At 42.7% G+C, this 24,704-nt stretch overlaps 1 protein-coding gene across 1 annotated transcript in view; it reads right to left on the bottom strand.

The window, feature by feature from the left end:
* SLC35F1 (solute carrier family 35 member F1) overlaps positions 1-24,704 on the bottom strand; it is a 213,539-nt gene that overhangs the window by 12,042 nt on the left and 176,793 nt on the right. The window contains exons 4-7 of the mRNA XM_081187763.1: positions 20,094-20,253; positions 18,419-18,575; positions 14,861-14,913; positions 11,011-11,165 (exon numbers count right to left, since the gene is read on the bottom strand). Of these exons, the coding sequence (XP_081043889.1) occupies positions 11,011-11,165; positions 14,861-14,913; positions 18,419-18,575; positions 20,094-20,253 (525 nt within the window). The remainder of the gene's footprint in view (positions 1-11,010; positions 11,166-14,860; positions 14,914-18,418; positions 18,576-20,093; positions 20,254-24,704) is intronic.

The following is a 24,704-nucleotide window of genomic DNA, read 5'->3' as shown; positions in this document are numbered from 1 at the left end:
GTTCGATTCCCTGCTCCTCCACATGCAGCTGCTGGGTGACCTTGGGCTAGTCACACTTCTCTGAAGTCTCTCAGCCCCACTCACCTCACAGAGTGTTTGTTGTGGGGGAGGAAGGGAAAAGAGAATGTTAGCCGCTTTGAGACTCCTTCGGGTAGTGATAAAGCGGGATATCAAATCCAAACTCCTCCTCCTCCTCCTCTTCTTCTTCTTCACAGGTTTCAGCTGAATTTATTTGGATTGTGTGGGTTAAAAATCATGGCTTAATTCAGGTGTGGGGAACCTTTGGCACACCACATGTTGCTGAATTATAGCTCCCATCATCACTGGCCATTGACCAACTTGGCTGGGGCTGATGAGATCAACAACATCTGGATGACCATTGGTTAAAAGTGTTAAAGGAGTCAGCAAGCAGGTAATGGGAAAGGTCTCTTCCCAAGATCCTGGAGAGTCACTGCCAGACAGAGCCAGCAATACTGAACTAGATGAACTAATTATCTGATCTGATCTAAGGCAGCTCCCTGTGTTCCTTATCCCTTTGCAGGGCAGAGTGCTTTCAAGGTTTCATGGAAGATCCATTTGCATAAAAAAACTAAATAATTTGTGTCAGAGATGACAGTGGTCTAAACATACAAGACCACCGAACAGAGGCGTGCATCAACAAATGCGCATTAAAAGGCAGACGAAATATACTGCACATGCATGGGTTGTAAAATATTTTTGGTACAAATCTGGTTTTGTTCTCTGTAGCATCTTTCTTTTGTTGGTGAACTCATCCCCACCCCACCCCCCATGTAACAATGAGAGCAAAACACACACACACACAAACCCAATTACCTATTGATTTTCAAAAGTAAAGTCCATTGTATATGCAATTATAAATCTCTAAGGTCTGATATACCACATTGCAGTGTCAAAGGGCAGAATGTGACTGTTGCCATTAATTCATTCTCATCAATCATATGCTTGGCTGGAAAAGTAAAAGGTAGACAGATAGAGACAAACAATCCAATTTACCAGAAAAAGCTACACTGGAGACGCTGTACCATGTTCTTGTGCTGATATATATAATTCTGAACCTTAGCTTCACATGGACTTTTGCATTAAGACAGGGGTGACTAGCATGCGGCTCTATGGATGCTGTTGGATGACAGTTCTCATCATCCCTGAGCACTGGCCATGTTCCCTGGGGCTGATGAGAGCTTGAGTCCAAGAGCATCTGGACAACCACAGGTTAGTCACTCTTGTTCTGAGGTTTCCCCATTCCCCCTAAGCACACAGCAACTTGGGTCAATGCTTGAAATCAGAGCAGCTGAGCCAATGACACCACTTCTTGCAAGGAATCTAATATGCACATTGTGATATCAGACAAGAATTAAGCAATGGCACCAAAAGAAGTGCAACAGGTAGAGAGACCCACAAGGATCAAATAGTTACTTCTAAATAATTAAATTTAGAATTCAGGCATAAACTGGATCAAACTCAGTACCATGATGGTATAGGTCTACTCTTGGTTCCTACACAGCGATCAAAAGGACATCCTGTTATAGCCTTAGCTGCCACCTCTGTTTCATAAAGGAAAGATGAAAATCATCTGAAGAGTGCATCTAATTCCCCTGGCTTGCAAACCATTTTCTTTAAGACATGATGCTTAGAAGTTTGATTGGATTCCCTTCCTGCATTCTGAATCGGTCTCTAATTGACTGAACACATTTCAAAGGCCTAGTTTGCATTTGTAGCTGAACAAGAGCATACACAGCACAATTTCACAGTCATGCTGAGCAGTAAATGAGACATCACTTTGAAAACATTATCAAAATTGTAAGGACCGAATGGCCAACGAAATAATCAAATAGCAGCATCTGTATATATCCCAGATCTTTTCACAGTTTAAGTCACAGAGAGAGAAGGATTCATACTAAGTTAGCCACACTTTAATCCCATTGAAATCAATGGGACCAAACTGTGACAAACGTAGTTTGGATCCAACCTGTAATCAGGACAAATGAGGGGAATAAGCAGAGCCCAGGAGTGAATAAAAGGCACATTGTCAGGATGCCTGCAGAACAAATAGGTACAGACATCCAAGGGAACCATGTGGTTACTGCAAGTTAAAGGAGAGGTGGCAAACGTGGCACAAGTTAAATGCAAAGTATGGGATAGTGCCCCTTCATTGTTCACTATAGTAAATACTTGGCTCCCCATGCTTGACAGTAGTTTGCCTTTAGTCAATTTAGCTAGAAAACATCCAGCAGCATCTATGGGAGTGACTTGGTGGCCACAAGTAGAGACCAGCCTTCTGCAACCTGGTACCTTCTAGATTGTTTCCTAGGATTTTCATCAAAGTGTGAGAGGCAATACACTTCACAAATACTACAGCCTACAAAGTCCTAAACAACTTAGATCCAGGGTACCTTAGGGATCTCCTGAGCCCCTTTATCCCAGCTTGATCACTGAGATCATATTCAGGAGCATGATTGGTCATTCCCTGAGTTCGCAAGGCTTATTTGATCAAAACAAGAAACGGAGACTTTAGCGTCATCAATAGAGATTCAGCTGATGCCTTCTGTTTCCATTGCTAAAGCCAGCTGAAAACTTCTATTCCACCAAGCTTGTGCAGGCAATTAAGAACACATCTTTCCACAATAGTTATTTGATTTCAAAAATGTTATATGGTTTTTGTATTATTTGTATATATTATTGTAAACCAATCCATTTTTTGTGTGTGAATGCGTATATAAAACAATTTTCTAAATGAATAAAATGAAAAAATGAATGCCACGTGCTTTGGGTATCAACACATGATTTTGTTCTATGGTACCTTCTTAAGGAGAGAAAGTCTGATGTGTTTACACTTGCTAGGGATTTCCTCATTTTAATGTATAAATGTGCGTAGATACACGATGTCTACACATGATGAATGGCATGGGGCTGCTGCCAAAACCAGCCATCCTTTGCACCCCCTCCTCTCTCTCCCGTGTCATACTGCAAGCTCCTCTTACCCATTGTGTGTGAGTAAAACACAGTGTGATGGCATCACTGTATGGGAACCATAGCTCAAAATATTATGGTGGTGGGAGGGCAGAGAAATTAGACACAGGGCTGCTGTTTCCATCCATACTCACATGAACTTTGTAACATCTCATTCCCTCCCCGAGCAGCATCTGAAACCTCCATGGTGCTGTAATATTTTGGGGTGTTTATATTTCACCTGCTTGTGCATTCCTGTTATTTTCCCAGCTATTTCATCTCCTTTCCTCAAATCATAAACTCTAGCTTTTTCCAGCTCCACATATTCCATTCAAATTGTGCAAATTACTATAATGTTGTAGTCCAACTAATGGCTGCATCTAAGATTAAACAGAATGAGTGATCTTGCCAGTGCAGAATAGAATTTACTGTAGTTGGCTTGCTGGTTTAATGACATAATACAGTGTGACTGAAGCTGCTGGTGCAGAACACACTCAGTATGCATGGCTCTGCTACCAGAGAATGAGATGTAAACTGCTTATAGAACCTAGTGGGAATGTAATTTTCTTAGAAAAGCTAAAATTCAGCATTTGGCTTGCAAATGAAAAAAAAAATATCTAAGGAGCCTAAATTAACATTAATACTGAGAAAAAATGGCAACTAACTTGATCAAGACCTCACATTAACACTGCTAGCAGATAAGCAAGAGGTGCAGTGGAAAGGTTAAAAGTTAATGTATGCTGCAGAAGGGGCAGTGGAACATAGGAATATAGGAAGCTGAGATAGATCACTGGGTCCATATAGCTCGGTATTGTCTACACTGAATGGCAGCTGCTCTCTGGGGTTTTTAGATGGGGGAACATCCCCAGCCCTACTTGAAGTATGCTGAGGATTTAACCTGGAACCTTCTGTATTCAAAGCAGATGCTCTACCACAGAGCTAAAGCCATTCTCAAAGCTCTTTAGGTTGAATGTGAAACACTGACATAAATATATATCCTTAATTTGCCCCAGTTTATGTTGAGGCACTGGGCTTGTTTGTATGTTCTTTCCATTCCCACCTCTATTCTCACTTTCTCTCTGGCTCCCAGAAGCTCCTCCCTTGCTCTGCGGGGAGAGGTAAACAACCAAACTGCAAAGCCCCGCAGAAATGTGAATAAAAGATCCTGCCTGAACTGAAGGATTCCATGCATTACAGTAATGAGACACAACCATCCGAAGAAGGAAAACAACAGGGGATCACTGAAAACAGGACATGCCAGTATTTAGTCCATTAGGAATAATGAGTGACTTAAAGGCTAAAATGTGAAAGGCCATGAGAGAGAATGGAAACTATGTCCACGCTGGCCTTTTCAAACAGCTGTAGTCTAATTTCAGCAACCAAGTTCTTCATTTCTATGTGTGCTGCTGCTGCTGCTTCAGTGGGAATGACATTTTAGTAGCTCCCCATGGTTTAGCCTCATGTCAAGGAGGAAGCAGTGGCTACCTCACACTCTCTTGACTTAAGGGAAAGAAAAATGAAGGTGCCTGCATTTGAAAAGAGCACCTTCCCTATTTGTGTCCCAAAGGACAGAGGTAGTTACTCTGAACAGTCTGCCCTGTCAACTTCTCAGGTTTTGCTCAAGGGATCCTGAGAATTACGGTACTGTTGGACTTTGCACTGGGAATCAAAAACACCTAATTACTGCTGATGAAGTGGGAATCCATCACTGGTACAGGCCTTTCCAATGGTAGTCCTAGCAAAAACCAGCCGTAAGCTTCTAGAGCAAATGTATACCTCCACTACATGGAAGTTCATTGCACTCAATGAATTCTGAGCATCTTAAAAAAAAATAGTCTATGTCATGGGTAGCACACATGGCGCCCTCTTGGTTTCATTTGCTGGATTAAACTCCTACTATCTCCGACTCTTGACTATGCTGGCTGGGGCTGATGGGAACTGAAGAGCAACAACATATGGAGAGCATGACACTGGCTACCCCTGGCCTGTTTGGAACAGCTAACCACAAGTCATTATACTTTAATAATAAAAATGAAATAAACTCATTAAGCAGCCCATTGGAGCTGATTGCCAGTCATAAAGCCATATTGCTGATTTAACTGGAGCCCATCATGTCTGTACCAATATAGCCTACTATGGCTCTGGCATGTGAGGAGAACATAAAAAATGTAAAACAAAAAGCACCTCAGTTCCAAATGTCATCAAGACAACACAACCTCCTGATACAGGGAAGTGAAATCCTAACAAAACACATCTGGATGTTCCCTCTCCCTCCTCTTCCCTCCATTTAGTTTCCAAAGCTCTAAAGCTCAGTAAAGCTAGTTTCCTACATTCCCTTTGATTTCCAGAGATTTACTGCTGTAGGTGCAATAAAGCTTTCAGATGATAAAAGTAGCAGCACAGGGGGAGGGGGAAATCACAACAGTTACTTGAAAGCCTTGTAAAAAATATGTTCTGCAAGAAGTACTAAAATGCTCAGATGATTCTAATTCAGCATAAAGTCATTTACTTTCCACTGAAGAGAGGCTTTTGCCCATTGGTCAATATGCTATAAAACAAAAGGGATTAGTGCAGCTAAGAAGGGTTGCAGCTGGGCTAAAAACAGAACAGGTGGAAAACATGCAGAGTATACCGACCTTAGCAGGATAATTAATATAGGTCATTTACGGCTAATGTGTTATGCTTCGTGGTTGGGGGGAGCTTAAAAGCTTGCCTTCCTCTTATAAATGACAAGGAAAACCCAAACAAAAATTACAGGGCTGCATTTATAGTCCGAAAGCCAGAATTATAAATTCTGATCAACAGGAAGCTGAGGTCAAATCAGATGAGCTGACATTATTCAGTACATGAGTTACTGAATACCTCATTAATACTTCCACAGCCACAGATAGAACCAACAATCCTCCAATTAACCCAGGAGGGAGAGGGGGATTGACAGTTAATGAAACACCATGGGACTGTCCCCCCCGCTTGGGGTGCGGTTGGTTGGGTTTTATCTTCTATCAGACCTCCACCTCTTATCTTTTATCTTCTATCAGACCTCCACCTCTTTCTCATACCATTTTGACCCAGGAGTCCTGGCCCAAGGATGACTTGTTATTGAGGGGATGTTACCCATCTATTGGGGAGGCTAGTATGGGATCTAGGATTTCCACAATTGAAGGGCTAGGGAGGAATGGCGGTAGGGCTAGATATCTCTATCGGCGAAGGGTTTCGAGATGCAGTGATCCTCGAACCCCTTCCAATCTACGCCCCATCCCAAGGGATGAGGGTAGGGAGAACAAGGATTACACACCTCCGTCATTGGTGCTGTGCAATGCCAGGTCCATAGGCAACAAAACTGCCACCATGCGTGACTTTTTTGTCTCGCAGGGGATTGACCTGGCTTGCGTGACGGAGACCTGGGTACGGGAAGGCGAAGTAGTCTCCCTACATGAGATAACACCCCCAGGTTTCTCTGTCCTCCATCAATCGCGGACTGTAGGTCGGGGGGGAGGAGTAGCGTTGTTATTCCGGGAGGATTGCTCTTTCAGAGCTCTGCCATCACCGGCAATCTCCGGCATTGAATGTGTTGGTCTCGTGTGGGGCACCAAGGAGAGCTTGGCTGTCTGGCTGGTGTACCGACCACCCAGCACATCTGCAGCCACCCTGTCAGATCTGCTGGAGGTGGTGGCGGGCTGGGCCTTGGAGTTCCCAAACCTACTGGTTTTGGGAGACTTCAACGTCCATGCCGATGCCGCTCCCTCCTCACAGGCTCTAGACCTAGTGACTTCCATGGCAACACTAGGGCTCTCCCAGTTTGTTTTGGGCCCCACTCATCAAGCAGGCCACACGCTGGATCTGATCTTTGGGGCTGGCATAGATGTGATCATGCTCCCCGCTGTGAAAGTGCCATGGTCTGATCACTACGCTTTAAAAGCCAAGATTGACTTCCCGCTCCTCCCCGGCTCGGGTGGCGAGCCTATTTGGGCTCGTCCGCGAAAACTGATGGATCCTGATAGATTCCGACAAGCCTTGCGGAACCCTGCTCCTCCTGGCGACTCATTAGATGACCTTGTTGAGGACTGGAATAACCGGCTCTTGGCAGCCATTGATGAGATCGCGCCTAAGCGCCCTCTGCGACCCCGTCGAAACCGGGCCCCTTGGTTTACTGAGGAGCTCCGGAAAATGAAGCGGGATCTCAGACGGCTAGAGCGAGTATGGCGACGGACTCGTGACGGAGCCTCAAGAACATCTTATAGGACGCTTATGAAAGCCTATGAGATGGCTATGAAAGCTGCTAAGAAATCTTACTTTGCAGCTTCTATTGCATCCGCTAGCTCTCGCCCGGCACAACTTTTTAGAATAATTAGGTCAATAACGTCCTTAGGAGGACAACCAAATTTAAGCACAAATTCGACCCACAGCTGTGAGGCATTCGCGAGCTTTTTTGCGGAGAAAGTCCTGTTGCTCCGCCGTGACCTCCCTGCCAATTTAGATACAGTGACTGAACTGGAGGCCCCTCGACTGACTTCAGGTCCAGTGTTGGACCATTTCGATCGGATACTCCCTACTGATGTGGATAGATTCCTCCAAGTTGGTAGGCCCACCACCTGCCTCCTTGATCCGTGCCCGTCTTGGCTGATTAGGGAGTGTCCAGATGTTGCGCGGACCCCCCTGGTTGAAATTATCAATTTGTCCCTTGACACGGGGACATTCCCAGGGGAACTGAAGGAAGCAGTGGTGCGTCCACTCTTAAAGAAAGCTTCATTAGATCCCTTAGACCTATCCAATTACCGCCCAGTTTCAAATCTTCCATACCTGGGTAAGGTAATTGAGAGAGCGGTTGCTGAACAGCTTGGTAAGTTTCTGGAGGAAACATCGGCATTAGATCCATTTCAGTCCGGTTTCCGTCCTGGTTTTGGGACGGAGACGGCTCTGGTTGCCCTAACAGATGATATCCGTAGACAACTGGATCGAGGCGGGTCAGGACTGCTGATCCTTTTAGATTTGTCAGCAGCCTTTGACATGGTCGATCATGATCTTCTGGACCATCGCCTTGCAGACGTGGGGATACAGGGCATAGCCCGTAACTGGTTGTGCTCTTTTATCTCTGGTCGGGGACAGAGGGTGGCACTAGGGAGGGAAATGTCGTCACGCCACTCCTTGGTGTGTGGAGTGCCGCAGGGCGCAATTCTCTCCCCAATGCTTTTTAACATCTTTATGCGCCCCCTTGCCCAGATTATCCGGAGCTTTGGGCTGGGCTGTCATCAATATGCTGATGACACTCAGCTCTATCTACTGATGGATGGCCACACCAACTCGGCCCCTTACACACTGACCAGATGCTTGGAAGCTGTGGCTGGATGGTTTCGTGGGAGCCGATTGAAACTAAATCCTTCGAAGACAGAGGTCCTATGGCTAGGTCGGGATAGCATGGGGATGAGGGACCAACTCCCTTCTCTTGCGGGGGCCCAATTAGTGCCATTGCCTTCCGTTAAGAGTTTGGGTGTAGTCCTTGACGCCTCCCTTTCCATGGAGGCGCAAGTCACAGCAACAGCCAAGGCGACATTTTTCCACCTTCGCCGCATCAAGCAGTTGGTCCCTTACCTTTCCCGCCCCGACCTGGCCACAGTGATCCATGCGACAGTCATCTCCAGGCTTGACTACTGTAACTCGCTCTACGCGGGGCTGCCCTTGAAGCTGTCCCAGAAACTCCAGCGGGTACAGAATGCTGCAGCGAGGCTCCTCACAGCGTCTCTGCCATGGGAGCATATTCATCCAGTGCTTTTCAAGCTGCACTGGCTCCCGGTGGAGTACAGGGTCAGATTTAAGGTGCTGCTTTTGACCTTTAAAGCCCTTCACGGCCTAGGACCCTCGTACCTACGGGACCGCCTCGCCTGGTATGCCCCACGGAGAGCCTCAAGGTCCATAAATAACAACACCCTAGTGGTCCCAGGCCCTAAGGAAGTTAGATTGGCTTCAACCAGAGCCAGGGCCTTTTCAGCACTGGCCCCAACTTGGTGGAACGCTCTGTCTCATGAGACCAGGGCCCTGCAGGATCTGATCTCTTTCCGCAGGGCCTGTAAGACAGAGTTGTTCCGCCTGGCCTTTGGATTGGAGCCAATTTGATTCCCTCCGCCCCCTTTTTCTTTTTTCTTTTCCTTCTCCTGCAATGAGGCTCCATTTTAATATTTTAATGTTCCATTATTTTAATGTTGTATTTTATTTTTGTTTTTAAGTTGTAATCACTCATCTTGTTTTTATTATTGCTTGTAAGCCGCTCTGAGCCCGGCCTTGGCTGGGGAGGGCGGGGTATAAATAAAAAATTATTATTATTATTATTATTATTATTATTATTTATAACTTGTAAATGTCAAGTTAGTTTTGCACAAAGTAAGAGTTGTACCAGTAATACAACAACTGGAGTACTGAAGTAGTGACCTATGTATGCAGTTGTATTTGCATAACTATGGTTTCTTTGGTCATTAAAGCATTATTTCTGAACTATGTTTACCTGAAAACCAGACTTTGAGAACTTGGTTTGAAAGCCATGCTTTATGTTCAACATTATTAAGACTTATATCTGCACAGAGCAAACACTGAAGGCAGTTCACCTGCTTTTCTAGACACTCTGCTTGCAAGGTAACAAGCAGGTCTTATTAGTCTTGCCCTACATAAGGGGAAAGGCACAGTTCCCCATACACCATGGTCACATTGTACATTTAGGACCTTAACCAGGGTTAAAGTAACAAACCATGGATAGTACTAACTATGGTTAAGCATCATGTCTACACTGGACGATTGTAAGCAGGTGTGCACATCCTGATACTGCTTATTATGCAAATAATGAACTGTCGATCTCAATTTCTTGCTTCCTTCAGCTGGTCAAATTTGGATTTTTGTAACAACAAAAGAAAAGTTTTTAAATTTCAGCCACACATAATAAATACTGGGAGCATGTTATCTAGTTTCAGATTTTGAATGTTTTGGATACCTAGCTTCATTGGAACTTATATACAGTTTTTACTGATGTTAGTTGCTTTAGTTTTCAAATTGCATAGGTGGAGGATTAAATTTTAAAATAAATGAATAAGTGAAAAGTCTCATTACCTTCAATTCAGAGTTGCATAAACTCAAAGGTCTTTATTTTTAATTTTATTAGGGATAAGCCAAAATTACTCACTTTTTTGTTCACATTTTTGGGGTACATTTTTGTTTGTCTGTTTGTCTGGGTTGAAGGCTCCAAAGAGCTGTATATTTTTCTGGTGACTTTTTTGTGGGGAGAGGAGCACTCCTGAGAAAATGTCTGCCTGCTCATTTATACTGACATTTATTGCTCTCACTCTCAATCAGCTTCATTTATCCTCAGTGACACCATCATGTAATCAAATCTGACTAGCTATACAGTGTTCCATATAACACAATCTGATTCACTATATACTATGTGATCCCTGATTAGCCAAAATAACCCATGTCACAAATCCAGGAAAGAGAAAGGTGCTTCAGGTGAAGGAAAAAAATGGGACTGATACAGCATCAACCAGAAGAAAAATGGAACTAAATACAGGAAGGAAGGAAGGAAGGAAGGAAGGAAGGAAGGAAGGAAGGAGAGAGAAATGTATATTTGTACTGTGCTTTTCCAGAAATATTTCAGCCCCACTGAAATTGCTATTTTTGACCTGAAAATTGAAACAGGAGAATATTTGGCATAGGTCTAATTCATATTCTAGTTACTCAGCTTTGCCCCCCCCCCAAGGTCAGGGAAAGTTTACCCCCACCTCCAGCAAGTAACTGCATAGATATCTGTCATCCGCTGGTCACAACTGAACAGAGACAGTCAGGAAGGATAGTGTCACACCTCCAAATAGGATGCAGCAGTTACAGAAGAAATTTTGTGTGTGATGGGCTACTCCTTTCCAACAAGACATGAAGTATATAAATTCTGGAGTGAAAGAAGTCTGGAGATATTGCCATTGTTTTTGCTGTACTGATTTTTCTGCATCACCAATTTGCCTGCAAGAGAGCAATCAATTATTCAAATGCAAAGTCTGCTCCATTTACCTTGTAGTAGAAGAGAAAGAATCCACAGAAAAGGCTGTACAAGTCTGCTGTAAGCAGGGAGAGGTTGACTGCTGTAGCGCTAGTCTTCTTAATGACCACAGGCATGAAGCTGTAGAGGCCAAACATACAAGCACTAAAGCCAACATAGAGTAATCCTGAGAGGACAAAGAACCAGAAAAAGTGGAGTGGGTGGGGGAGGGAAAGAAAAACAACAACAGTTAGCATTGTCCTTCACAACTTTTCTAAAAGGCACATTTCTGCTAAGAGGAAAGTTAAGAACCCCACACTACTCAGAAGAGGCTCAAGACATCCTTTAGGATAATGATGCAATGTGAGACGAGAGGCAAGAGATAGCCCTATCAACCTGTGAAGTTCTAAAATGAATATGGCTTGATTCCTTTCATTAACAGTGGAAACCATTTAACTGTGTTAGGGACAGAGGTCCACAGCTATTACTGTTTCAAGGGCAGCAAGGCTACATCCTCCAATTCGATGGAAGGTTCATAACTGTGGCAGACTGCATGTGATTCATGAAGAAACAGTCTTCATTTAAAATTATCCTCAGGTAGCATGGTTGGGAAAGACATCTGCCTGAGAGCTTCTTACAGGTGTTTGAAGGGAAGAGACCAAGGGTCTAACTCAGCAAGGTGGTTTCTTGCATTCAGATCTGTGTCCTTGGCTATGAAATAAATGTGCTGAATTTAAAATCTAAGAGAACGTAACTGTTGACACAGTCTTAATTAAAACCTTCCAGTTACTGCAATAACCAAAGTACAGTGGTACCTCGGGTTAAGTACTTAATTCGTTCTGGAGGTCCGTTCTTAACCTGAAACTGTTCTTAACCTGAAGCACCACGTTAGCTAATGGGGCCTCCTGCTGCCGCCGCGCCGCCGGAGCACGATTTCTGTTCTTATCCTGAAGCAAAGTTCTTAACCCAAGGTACTATTTCTGGGTTAGCGGAGTCTGTAACCTGAAGCGTATGTAACCTGAAGTGTATGTAACCCGAGGTACCACTGTACAGTTCTGTATCAGATTCCAGAACCGTCTGTCATTGTCCTTCACAATTTGGGTATTCTTGAACAGGTAACTGAGCAAGTATAGCTGCTATGGTTGCACACTTTACAGCCAGCCAACAATGCGAATGATGTCTGAATAATTAGCAATATTTGCTACAAAATCGTCACTTGTTGTTTCAATATGAAATCTATCTCAACATGGACAACATGGTGCCTTCCAGATGTGGTTGCACTCAAACTCCCATCAGACCTAGATAGCATGGCCAACAATCTAGAGGGCATCCCTGAGGCTTCTTTGTCTCCTTTTCTAGTTGTAAAACAGGGGTGGGGACCCTTTAGAGCTCAAGGGCTGCATTTTCTTCTGGACAACCTTCCAGGTCCCACACGCCAATGGTAGGTGGGGGCAGAGCAACTATTGCAAAGTTTACTGTTCACCATAGATTAGTTTCCACACAGACTTGCCTTGTACATTGCTCTTTGTCTTCCATCCCATAAAGCAAGAAGCATTCTCAGAGTTCAAGGCAAAAAGCACTCCAGAGAAATGCAAAGCAGGATTGGTTAGGGCTGTGGCCAGGCAGAGAAACCAGGAGAGAGGTGATAGATCCCATTTGGTCTCCAGGTCAGAGTTTCCCCATCGCTGCCACGGGATAGTAGTATGAACAAACCTGTCCCAACGCCTGTTTTGGTGAGGCATATGCTTTTGCAAAAGAGAAAGGGGATACTGAGAGAAGCTGTTTTTGATGAGAGAACAATTTGGGGGGGATTACTGGAGCCACATGGTTTCTGGCTGAGATACCTCTACTGCTGCTGCTGTCAACTTAGCCAATAAATTTGTAAATTCACACCACAAAACACCCTTTCTTCTCCTTCTCACTAAAAGGGAAACGAGCCCCAGAAGGCTCTTAAAACACTCCACTGCTTGAAGAAAGAGCGCAACCATCCTTTATATTGATTTGTTGCTTAGTTTCTGAGCCACACTGTCAAAACTACTAAGACTTCTTGTGGCAGAGCTTCATGGCAGATGTGCCTCTCTCTATTAAGGTTTTGCAATAATTAGAGGAAATGATGAGAGAAAGCCCAAGGGGAGCAACGGTTTACCATGTAGCTTATTATAACGCCACTGCTCAGGGATTCCCTCTGTCACTAGTTGACTCTGACTGCTTTTTAACCTGCTGCTTTTGATGTTCATTTTGTAAGTAGGTTGAACAGGGAGTTGCTGATGCATTATCAGCACATTATTCTGCTCTTTGTTATAGGAGCACATTGGTGCTCAACTTGCCATTTGATGCTAGCCAGCATCCATATCTTCCTCTTAGATCATTCTGTCATTAGAAATAGAAAATCCCATCTTTATTGGAAGCATTGCACCTGAATGTTGATTCTTACGTGGAAAATTGTTTGCTTAGCAGTGCAGTGCCTTTCCCCATAAATTAGTTCCTCTCATTCAGTTAAGTGCAAAAATGAAATCCAGCACAGATTTCATAGTGTGTGGCACCTTCAATAGTGGAGACACTGCCCATGCGCCGTCTTGTTTTCTTTGAAGCAATTATAGGTTTACGACAGAAGTAAGATTTTGAGCAACTCGGCTATCTAATGCTGGCTTTGTTTTTCTTCCTCTCATTGGCAGTGGCTGTGAAATGCTGCCTTTTCATGTTAGCTTTTGGAACACTCCATCTTTTAATCTTTTAATGGAATTGTGATGCTTATACTTTATCGGATTTTTATTTTGCATTACACTTATACCCCACTTTTTCTTTCCTTTAATTTTATCCTCGCAATAGCCCTGTGAGATAGGTAGGCTGAGAGACAGTGACTGGCCCAAGGTCCCCCAGTGAGGTTCATGGCTTAGTAGTCTTCCAGTTCCTATTATGACACACTAAGCACTATACCAAGGGACACGGGTGGTGCTGTGGGTTAAACCACAGAGCCTAGGACTTGCCGATCAGAAGGTCGGCGGTTTGAATCCCCGCAACAGGGTGAGCTCCCGTTGCTCGGTCCCTGCTCCTGCCAACCTAGCAGTTCGAAAGCACGTCAAAGTGCAAGTAGATAAATAGGTACTGCTTCGGCAGAAAGGTAAACGGCATTTCCGTGAGCTGCTCTGGTTCGCCAGAAGCGGCTTAGTCATGCTGGCCACATGACCCGGAAGCTGTACGCCAGCTCCCTCGGCCAGTAAAGCGAGGTGAGGGCACAACCCCAGAGTCAGCCATGACTGGACCTAATGGTCAGGGGTCCCTTACCTTTACCTTTTAAGCACTATACCACACTGGCTCTAATGGGCCATCATGCACAAATAGTTGGACTAGAGGAAAAACTGTAGGTCCAGGGAGCCAGTAGTCCATGGGACTGGACTGGTGAACCCAAGGAGTGCCCCCTCTCTGGTTATGCAATGCAGTCACTTTCTCTTGAGCTAGCTGGAAACACTGGCCTAGGGCTCAGCCCTCATCTTCCCAGCATGAAAGTGTAAACAGGCTTCAGAATATCTTGTGCACCTCAGTCACTCCCTTCCATTGAACTGACTGACAGGAGCGAGCAGGTGAAGTGCAAAGGAGAAAACTCTTCTAAAGTTTCTGTTGCTATTCAGTGGTGGCCAGGGGCATTAAATTGCCCTTTGGCCATTTCACAGCTCAAATGGAAAAGCGTCAATGTTTCCAAGCCCTACAGTGCTTGCTCAATTCCAAACACTACTCCCTGTGAAGAGAATGTTACAAGGCATCTTGTTTCCAGTCTTAGACAGGGTGTTACAAACGCTGCCTGTTCAACAATGCAAGCACACATCCAAAAGATCGGTTCTTTTTTTCAACAGCAACCACTAAAGTGATAAGTTGCGCTCTTACCTATTTGCCAATCCCAGGGAACTTTTAACAACTCCTTGTGCTCCATTATGGCACTGAAAAAAGAAGAAGAAGAAAAGTAAAGGTAAAATTTCATGATGGGAAATCACATTATTTCCAATTAGCTCCCGAAATGAAGACAAATAACTGAGGTTTAGAAATAGATTTGGGAGAACTCCTGCACAGGTTAAATGCTGTCAGGTCTGTTTAGTCAGCTCTGTCTTTATCCCTGCACACCTCTCAGTTTGAAAGGTAAATGGCACAGTAATAATAGTCACTAACACACCAATGAGAGCTGCTTTAATGAAAATGGGCTATCTGCCTAAAGCTGCATATCCACACTGTATGATATACTGGCAACTATTCAGTGTATTGATATTTTTTGGAGCTAGCAAATAAAATATTAATGATGCATTTGTGTGCATTATATTCTCTTTTAAGCTCCTCTGTAGCCAATAAAAATCCAAATAAATCACAGGCAAGAACTGACTGACCACACAGGAATGAATACCATGGAAGAGACATAGCATAATGCAAGGGTTCATCAAAACTGATGAAGCTGAGATGCGGTCAAGATTTCTCAGTGTACACCATATTTTGATAAGTTCATTAACACTAATGTAAAGTTGATCTTAAGTCCTTCTATTAGAGGGACTTGCTTGGGACTAAGTTCTAATGAACTCAGTGGCAACTTCTTTCTAGCCAACATGAATAGGACTAAATTGTATTTCTGAAGGCTTGACAATCAGATGTTTTAGAATATAATAGGCTATTTATGCATATCTCCATTGTTACTGCCTAATTTGCCTAATTTACCAACAGTGGGTATTTCCATGCAAGTAAGCCAGCCCTGAAAACTGGGTGTCTCCATTGCCCTAAGACCCCCGGGTATAGGGCAGTATATAAATTCAATTAATAATAATAATAATAATAATAATAATAATAATAATAATAATAAGGTAGCATTAACATCACACAGAGGCAGAATGACACCCAAGTTCCTGGGTGAAGGACTGAGACTGTGGCTTATTTTGGGAACAAAGAAAGCAGACAGCTCACATGTGCAGCGCTTGGGTGGGGGGAATATTTTGCAATGTGCATTTTGTGGCTCTGTTTTTGTATGTGCATTTGATGATAAGTGATCTAAAAAACTGTTGCCATCTTGAAAAAATAGACAGGGGTGAGATTGGTCAAAAGTAGAAGAGAAGCATTATGGATAGAGAGGTGTGAGAAGGACCCAGCAACAGCTGAGCACTAAATAGGTTTTAAAGCAGGAGAGCTTAGTATAAGAAGACTTCTTGGTGGTAGCAAGTGTCTGGAGCAAATAGTTTCAAAGTACTGGCCAAACTAAGAGGATAATCTGTTTAAAAAGGAGAAGGTGGCCCCACGGCATCATTTTCCCTTTCATACTGTGCTATCTAGCATTAAAACATATGCATATGGTGCTGTGGAGGTGGAAGATACATTAAATGTTACGGATTGAACCCAAGTTTCATACTATCCTTGCTGGGTTAATTCAGTTCAGCACCAAAAATCCATATCGTTTTCCTACAGATGCTGGGAGAAAAGAGACAAACAGATGTATGTCTCATACATATTTATATATGCAGGATAATCTCATCATTTTCTGTAAAGCATTAGATTAACAATACATCAGTAACAAATACAGCATAATTTTTATCCTGCTTCTCAGGATGAAGCTACCAAGAAAAAAGATTAAGCTGGAGGCAATGAAATCCTTTGGATTTGCCAATAAAATTCATCTTCCTCACACTAGTTTTTGCATAAAATATCTATTTCCCCCCAATCTGTTATTACCATGTAGAATTGTCTCAAGACAATGCCCAGACCAGATTCCATTTGATTCTAATCTTTCCTGGAAGTGAAAATAATCAGAACGGCAACTAATTTAGCAACATAATTCAGTGATGACTTGTACATTTTAATGATAAATTCTCTTGTCAGTCAAACTTTTAAAGCTGTCATTGTGCATGCATCCTCAGAAATCCTTGCCATTGAGAACAGGAGGTATTTATGCCAGGAAAAGACTGGTAATTGCTTATACACAGTAGCCAGCTTTCCTTGAGGAGTGAGTTTTTCTTAATATGAAGTAGCATTCTATGATGCTCCCCTCCTTTCTGACTCTTAAGTGGCAAAGTTCACTAATGACTAAAGCACATTGCCTTTTCAGCATGTCTGAGCTGTGTACACACTATAAGACACATTTGAGGCACACTTCCCCCCGTAAAAAATTCTGGGTGCTGTAGTTTGCTGGGAGTTGTAACTCTGTGAAGGAGAAACTACAGTGGCCAGAATTCTGTGAGGGGGGAAATGTGCTTCAATTGCGCTTTAATGTTGCAGTGTGCACACAGCCTACATCAGTTCCAAGGCTACAGGGATTGCCCCTTTGGGCACTTTACTTTTCCAAAACTTGGATCCTATTTTATTTTCTGCAGAAAATATTATTTCTTCAGCTTGACAGGGAAAGCAGAGCATGACGTGCCCTTTGGGGCTGTCCAAGCACAGTATTGCTGCCTGTGGGCCAGTGCAGGCTTTGCAGAGTGCTGATTTAGAACATGACTGAAATCCATTAAGTTGAAATATTAATACTGACCAAGCAGAGGCTCAAGAGAAACAGTGGTAATAAAGAGCCATACTGTGCGCAAAACCTGCCCAACCTTAGAAAATAAAAGGATTGGTGCTCCAAATGTGTCAATAACAAGGAATATTGTGTTTAGTGGTCCAAAATGTTAAACAAAACACCAGTAAGGTCCCTAATACTCTGAAAGGCTTTGAAAGTCACAATGCATGCATTTTATAATATTAGTTAGGTATTCTTTATTAGTTAATTATTCTTTAGTTAGTTATTCTTTACTCTAGCCAAGCTAGATGTCATTCTTGGTTGTCTGTATATTTTCCATCAAGGAGGACACAGCTGGGAGATGATTTTGAAAAACAACCAAATGGGGAAGGGTGAAGCACAGCCTTCCTCCAGTCTTCAGCTCTCCATCACAGCTTCCAGAGATGGATTTTCATTTTTAAAAAACACCAAACCATAACTAGCAGAAGTATAAGGCACACACTGAGGATTAGTGTGGTGATGTGATTAGAATGTCAGACTGAAACCAGTGAGATGCAGGATTAGATCCCCACACACGAGCCATGAAACACATTTTGGAAAACTAGTCTCCCTCAGCTAAAATGATGTCATAGGGCTGCTGTTGTGAGCATCTTGGAACATAGGTTCATTCATCCCATTTCTACTCAGCCTAACAGCTCATTTGGCCTTGGGCTTTTATGGTAAGTCACATTCAAACCATACCTTGGTGGGCTACAAACTACAAGCATTTCTTTTTCATCAGCAGGTATTTTTTTTTGGAATGTATGGCCAGTGGCAGCTGAATGGATGGAGGACCAGGGGTTTGGGGGCCATTCAACCTCTACAATACACATGAAAGCACATGTGATTGGGAGATTTCCAATGAAACAAAGTGAAGAGATGGTATGGGACTTTCTGGTTTTTGTTTCAATAGTAGCAGGCAGCTGCCTTTCCTTACTTACAGTTGAATTCCACTGAAGAAGGAACCAAAGAGTCCAATCATGCCTAGAAACTCCACCCGACTCAGGTTCCGTACGATGTACTCTTCACAAACATTGGAGATGCCGTAGAGAGTGGCTCCACCTAGTACTAGAAGGTCCCCTATAAGTTTATTTTCTCCTAGGAGCACAAAAAGAATATATATATATATATATATATGAAAAAGCAGATCAAAATCTGCTATCAGAGCTCTCCATCAAATCTCTTTACACTTTTGGAAAGACTTTTGCACCTTTCCTTTGAGGGTAAATTTATCTCTGCATGTTCATTGCACATGCAGGACAGATACCTCCAGGGAGACACTAAAGGCAAAGCTTTTGCAACATCTTCAATGCAATGTCGTGAATTCAAAGAAAAGTGAATAGAAAGAAGTTCACAGAAGGAAATATCCACCCCACCTGTCCCCTACACCTGGCCTTGGCCCTTTAAAAAATCTCTCTAGAGGACCTTCTGAACAATGTGGGATGGGGAGCTAAGGGAAGGGGGAATTGCCCAAACTCAGGCAAATCTTGGCTCAGCTTTGAACAATTTCCTCCACTTTCAGCAGTCCCATACACCTCATCCCATGTTGTTTAGAAAATGGTATTTTGGGGGGGATCACTGCTATCTACTGGAAAGAAAGGTGGGTGGGAAACTTTGAGTGGTTTTTAAAATATGGGGTAGCAATAAAAAATCAATCTCCTGCAGGCAGCCCAAAATGACACAAAACTAGGACTTTCCCACAGGACTTTACTCCACCTTTATATACGTGCTGGAGTCACGCAACAATAGTACAGTGTTTGCTTTGTTATGTTAAATAGTGGTTTGAGGGAGCTGTTTGTGTTTTAAGCATTGAGACTTTATGGTTAACTTTCTCTTCAAGATTTCCCAAATTCACACACACACACACTAGTCTGTTAAAAAAGAGATTTCTCCTGATTTCCTGTCAAATTAGTTAATCACAACTTACTCCTTGCACAAGTTGCAGGAAAGCCCTGACATGCACTGTATACAGACTGTACAGTTAAAATGATCACTAGCACATGTGCAGATCAGTATACAGCAGCCGTACATGGCAGTCACATGCTACAGATGACCTTTCAAAAGGTCATCCTGCCTCTATATAGCATTAGTGCAAATAAGGGCTTTTTTGGGACCTTAATACAATGGTTTAAGAACAGTCCTGTTTAAGAACGATTCAGTTTACAAACTCCTCGAATTGGGGAAGTAGTGTCCCAGTTTGCGAACTTTACCTCAGTCTAAGAACAGAATCTGAACGGTGGAAGGGCGCCGGTGGCGGGAGGCCTCATTAGGGAAAGCGCGCCTTGGTTTAAGAATGGTTTCGGTTTAAGAACGGACTTTCGGAACGGATTACATTCGTAAACCAAGGTACCAGTGTACATTATTTTAAGAGTCTCATACGCCATTTGGCTTGGATTCTTTTCCCTGCACATGCAAGGACATATGTATCAGACAAGCAGATGAATTGAAATAAAAACAGATGCAGTTTGTGTTGGATCTCCCTTTACAAAATCCCCTTCCCAAACTCGTTTTGAGGCTACAAGGAAATCTTGTTTCTGAACTTCTCTGATTACTGGAGAACAGCATTCCAGGCACAGCATTTCTTTCCTGCATGGAAACATGTATGCATACCCTTACCTGCCCCTTGCTGCCGTCCAACAAGGACATCGGCTCCTGCCATGCAGCCCATCCCCAGAATGCAGACCACAATGCCAATGAAGTGCACTGCCTTGTACCGAACCAGCAGGAAGAACCAAGATAATAATATCACAACTGGAATCACAAAACAGTCTAGGAGCTGTAAGGGTAGGGGAGAGGAAGAAAGAGAGAGAGAGAGAGAGAGAGAGAGAGAGAGAACAACTTTAAAACAAAGCATTGAGGTGCATATGGCTACAAATATAGGCTGCTTCTCAAACCATAAAAGCGTTAAAACATAAAGAAACAGACAGAAATACTTACCTTAAAAGAAATGTTCAAATGGCTCAGGGGCAAAATTCAAGACCCTGCCAGTCTCTTCTTAACCCAACAGTGTTATGATTGAATCTGCTGGGTGCTAACAAGGCTTTTAGGACTGGGCCTCAACTGAGGCCGATGAGCACTTGCAAATGGGGGTCAGCGACCTTGGCAGAAAATGTCTGCTTCTTAATAACAGCACCACTTTATCAGTATTATTGCCATTAAAAATATTCTGACAATTTCAGTAGCAGAATGGCTGTCAGTTATTTAAACAAATGCTACCACCCACATTGTTATTCCTCTTGCTGCTTCATGAGGACTCAGGGGTGTGCAAAAATAAAATAAAAGGAATAGTTCTAGAAGCATAATTTTAGGGTTAATATCACAAAGTTGGACAACAGCACTGTGTGAGCATGGGTGTATGGAGAGTCAGAAGTAGGTGGTCCAAGAATATAGTCGTAGACAAGAATAAAGGTAGTTTTGTACATTATAGGAAAAACCAAGTAGTACATATATGTGATGGAACCTAAACATTTGTGGCTTTCCTTTTGTACATTTTTATCCAATACACAATGTGGATACTCAGGAGGAGATGAAGCAGGTGAATCTCCACTTCAAGTAAAACCCAGAAATGCTGATATTTCTACTGTTGCTGGTACTATTACTTACTACTACTATGAGAACTGCACCTCAAGTATCTGCCCATGAAGCTGGATGCTAGCAGGCAAAAAATGAAGCCAGCAAGTGGAACGTTACCATGAAAGACGCTATCTTGAATCTATTCACCCCCTGCTCAGTTAATCTCTTTCTCTCTCTACACATACACTTACATACACATAGAATCAGCTGTATCCAACCCTGCAGCTCTGCTCATGAAACACACTATGGTATGCACAACATAAATTCCTTTCCTTCTCCTGTCCCTTCCCTTCTCCTGTCCCTTCCAGCCACCCCTTCCAGGTACTCTCAGAATCGGCTCTGGAGAGTTGGGAGGTCATCTGGTGCAGATTGTGGCAAACAAGTGGGGGAGGAGAGGAAACTGAAGTCCTGTGGTGAGAGTGGAATGCTGCTAGTGCGCTGTTGGATATAAGCCACAGATAAAATTTCAAGATAAGAGATTCTGACTGAACTGTAGGAATAACTGTTCTGACAGTAAGAGCTATTCGACACTAGAATGGACTGTCTAAAATGGTGGTGGGCTCTCCTTCACTGGAGGTTCCTAAACTGATGTTGGATGGCTCTCTGTCAGGAATTCTCTAGCTGTGATTTCTGCATTGCAGGGGCTTGGACTAAATGACTCCTAGTCCCTTCCAGCTCTACAGTTCTATGATTCTATAGATGCACACCAAGTTAATTGGACAAAAGGCTGTATAAGCAGGAAAAAATATTTCTTGTTTCCTTCCTCAAAACCAAGCCTCCAACATTATAACTCTAGCAAGTGGTCTTCCTGTGTTCACAGTCTGGGCCTTAGAAAGTGGTGTGTGTGAGTGGGTGGGTGCAAAGCAGATTGTTGCTCTTGCCTAACAAACCTGGTTCTAAAAACGCGGACTTTTGTGGTATGGAAAATGACGAGGAAATGTACTGGACACTGTGTGATAACAGGTCATCTGGCAGCGACTTGGCATTCCTAAAAAAAGAGTGTTGGACCCAACACTGTAGAATAAGGATCATAGTTTGAGATGTCCACAGGAGATAGGCTCTCTCTGTGTGTGCTGGCAAGTTAAAGTAGCTAAGTTAAAAACTGTTTCTGTCAGAACTCTTTTCCTAACACTTGAGATTTCCATGAGTAAAAGTTAAGAGTTAAAATAGCCCAGTGGTTAAGACCAGGAACTATTAGCTGGGTACTGCCCAATTCAATTTTTAACCATTTGATCGTCAGCAAACTGTCTCTCAGTTGCCTTTAAGATGGGGAAAATAATACTGCCTATTTCATGCAGTGGTTGTAAAAAAACAACTGAAATAAGCTTGTGATGTGTTTGAGCATTAAAAATTCGACATACATAAGGTTGTGTCCAATGTTAGTCCTACTCAGGAGTAAGTCCATTGAGATTAATAAGCACAACTAACTTAGCTCCATTAATTTCCATGAGTCTACACTAAATAAAACTTAGTTGGGTAAACCTATACCATTATTATAACAACGGTATTAATACCTTTGCTCAGCATATTAGAACATATACCAGTGCTTATCTAAGAGAAGCTCAGGTTAAAATTCTCAGAGATAAATCTGGAATTTTCATTTCTATGGGGAGGGAGAAATAGTTTATAGCAGAGCAAAGCCAGCTCCCTTCCCTCACACTTGAGCCCTACGCCATCAGACTGCATGAAACAGTGTCAGCTTTTGACAGAATAAAAGTATAGATGGAACCACCGTAGAGTGAATGGAAGCACCATTATGAATAACAAAAATGGCACAAGATATGCCAAGGATGTGAGGGCTCAAGCAGTCCCCGGAAACACAGGGGAGAAGAGAACTACTAATGGAGCAGCTCTGGGCTGGAAGCAGCTTCTGCATCTAAAATAAGAGCATTGATTTAAAAAGGCACACTTAGGCTACTCTGTGGAAAAATAACAAACAAAAATAGCCTCAAGCGTCCCTCACAGCGCATTTCTTAATATATGAGGAAAAAGTTAACAGAAGCTACTAATAGGCATGGCGTAGGAACTATCTTACATCTGTACATCTTGGGGTTTTTTTAAAAAGCCTTTAAAGTTACAAAACCGAGCGTATAAAGCACAATAAGCAAACTGTCATTTTTCTGGAACGGTCACATTACGTGGGAAATTATGTTTTCAGTTTAGAGGTACGGCAATTTCATATTTAAAAGAAACGTCCAGCTTCTCATCCCAGAGCCCCAAGAGATATAAACAAGAGAAGTGTATAAATGCTGCATGAAAAACACTGCATTATTACATGTGAACCGAAGAGAAGAAAAATATAATGATCTTATGTAACCTCGTGGTATAACATAGAAGTTTTGTCTTCGGCTGTGTGTGAGAGAGAGGGGATACTCCATATAAACATCTTACAGAATTATTTGTATCAAATATTTAACATTTACTGACATTTACAAAGACCGTTTGTGGGTACCATAGAAGTGCTGGTGGGCACTCTGGTACTCAGCAGCACTGCATTGATGACTCCTACTTTATATGTTTGCTCCAGTAAATAACAGCCTTGGATTCTTTCCTAATAACCTCCCCACCACAAAATATTAGGGTATAAATCTAACATACAGAGGCAATACCAAACTACTTGCAAATACCCTAGAGTTGATTTTTCAAAATATAATTTTACATTACATACTGCTGGGGTTTTTTAATGTGTAACTTAACTGCAGGGTGTAAGACACAACATGTCCATTAACATAATTCAACACACATTTCCAAACATTTATGGAAACATTGTTTTTCTATTTATTCTCTCCAGGGGTAGCAAGAAATACTTGTTCATTTGTTCACCTCTTTTAATGCATTTTTTTTTTTTGCAAAGAAATACTTTTATATATATAAAAAAGTGCAATCTGTAACCATGAAAAATAATGGAATATTTCCCCATTAATGTCAGTAAGATGTGGAACGCACCCTAGCTATGCAAAAATAAAAGGCTGGTCAGGTCTATTTGCTTTTCAATTAACCATTATGGAGAAAGAGAACCGGCAAATTATATTAAGCTCTTTCCACCATATGTCACTGCCTGTCCTGCCTAATATAGTCCTCCTCTTCAACAGCTAAATTTAATACGATTAAAACAAGGGTGATATGATTGTTTTACATAGTGGAATGGCTGTTCTGTCTAGCCATTAAGAAACAGCTCATTTAAAGCAATAGAGCTGCTATTGTATTGATTAGGTCTGTGCATAATGCTGCGTATAAAGCTATTCTAAAGGCCTTGTGGCTGCTTTTTATCTTATTAATAGTGTTCATGTCTGGTTACTTAACAGAGCCAAGCTGTTATACAGCAATCTGGCTGACCATTGTAACCCCATGCAAGTGACCTTTTCCTTTGTGCAGATCAGCTATTAAGTGTAAGAAACAGACTGGGGAGGGAGGGAGGAAGGCACATATCTAGCTTCTATGCATAATAGTCCTATAATGAGCATTGAGATGGGGACAGGGGGCGGGGGGCGGGGGACAGGTGTCTCATTGCCCACCCAAAAGCAGATCCATGCTATCAGGACCTTTAGAATTCAGCTTCTGACAGTTTGGGGAAATAGGAGGGAAGGAAAGTTTCCTGGGCTGTGTCCACTGACAACACTTGTGATGAACACCAAAACCTCAACACTTCTGTCC

Source organism: Podarcis bocagei (genome assembly GCF_964188305.1).
Source record: "Podarcis bocagei genome assembly, chromosome: 3".
In the NCBI taxonomy this organism is placed as follows: Eukaryota; Metazoa; Chordata; class Lepidosauria; order Squamata; family Lacertidae; genus Podarcis; species Podarcis bocagei.
The sequence above is the reverse complement of the archived record's forward strand: the minus strand, read 5'-3'. Positions and strand labels throughout refer to the sequence as shown.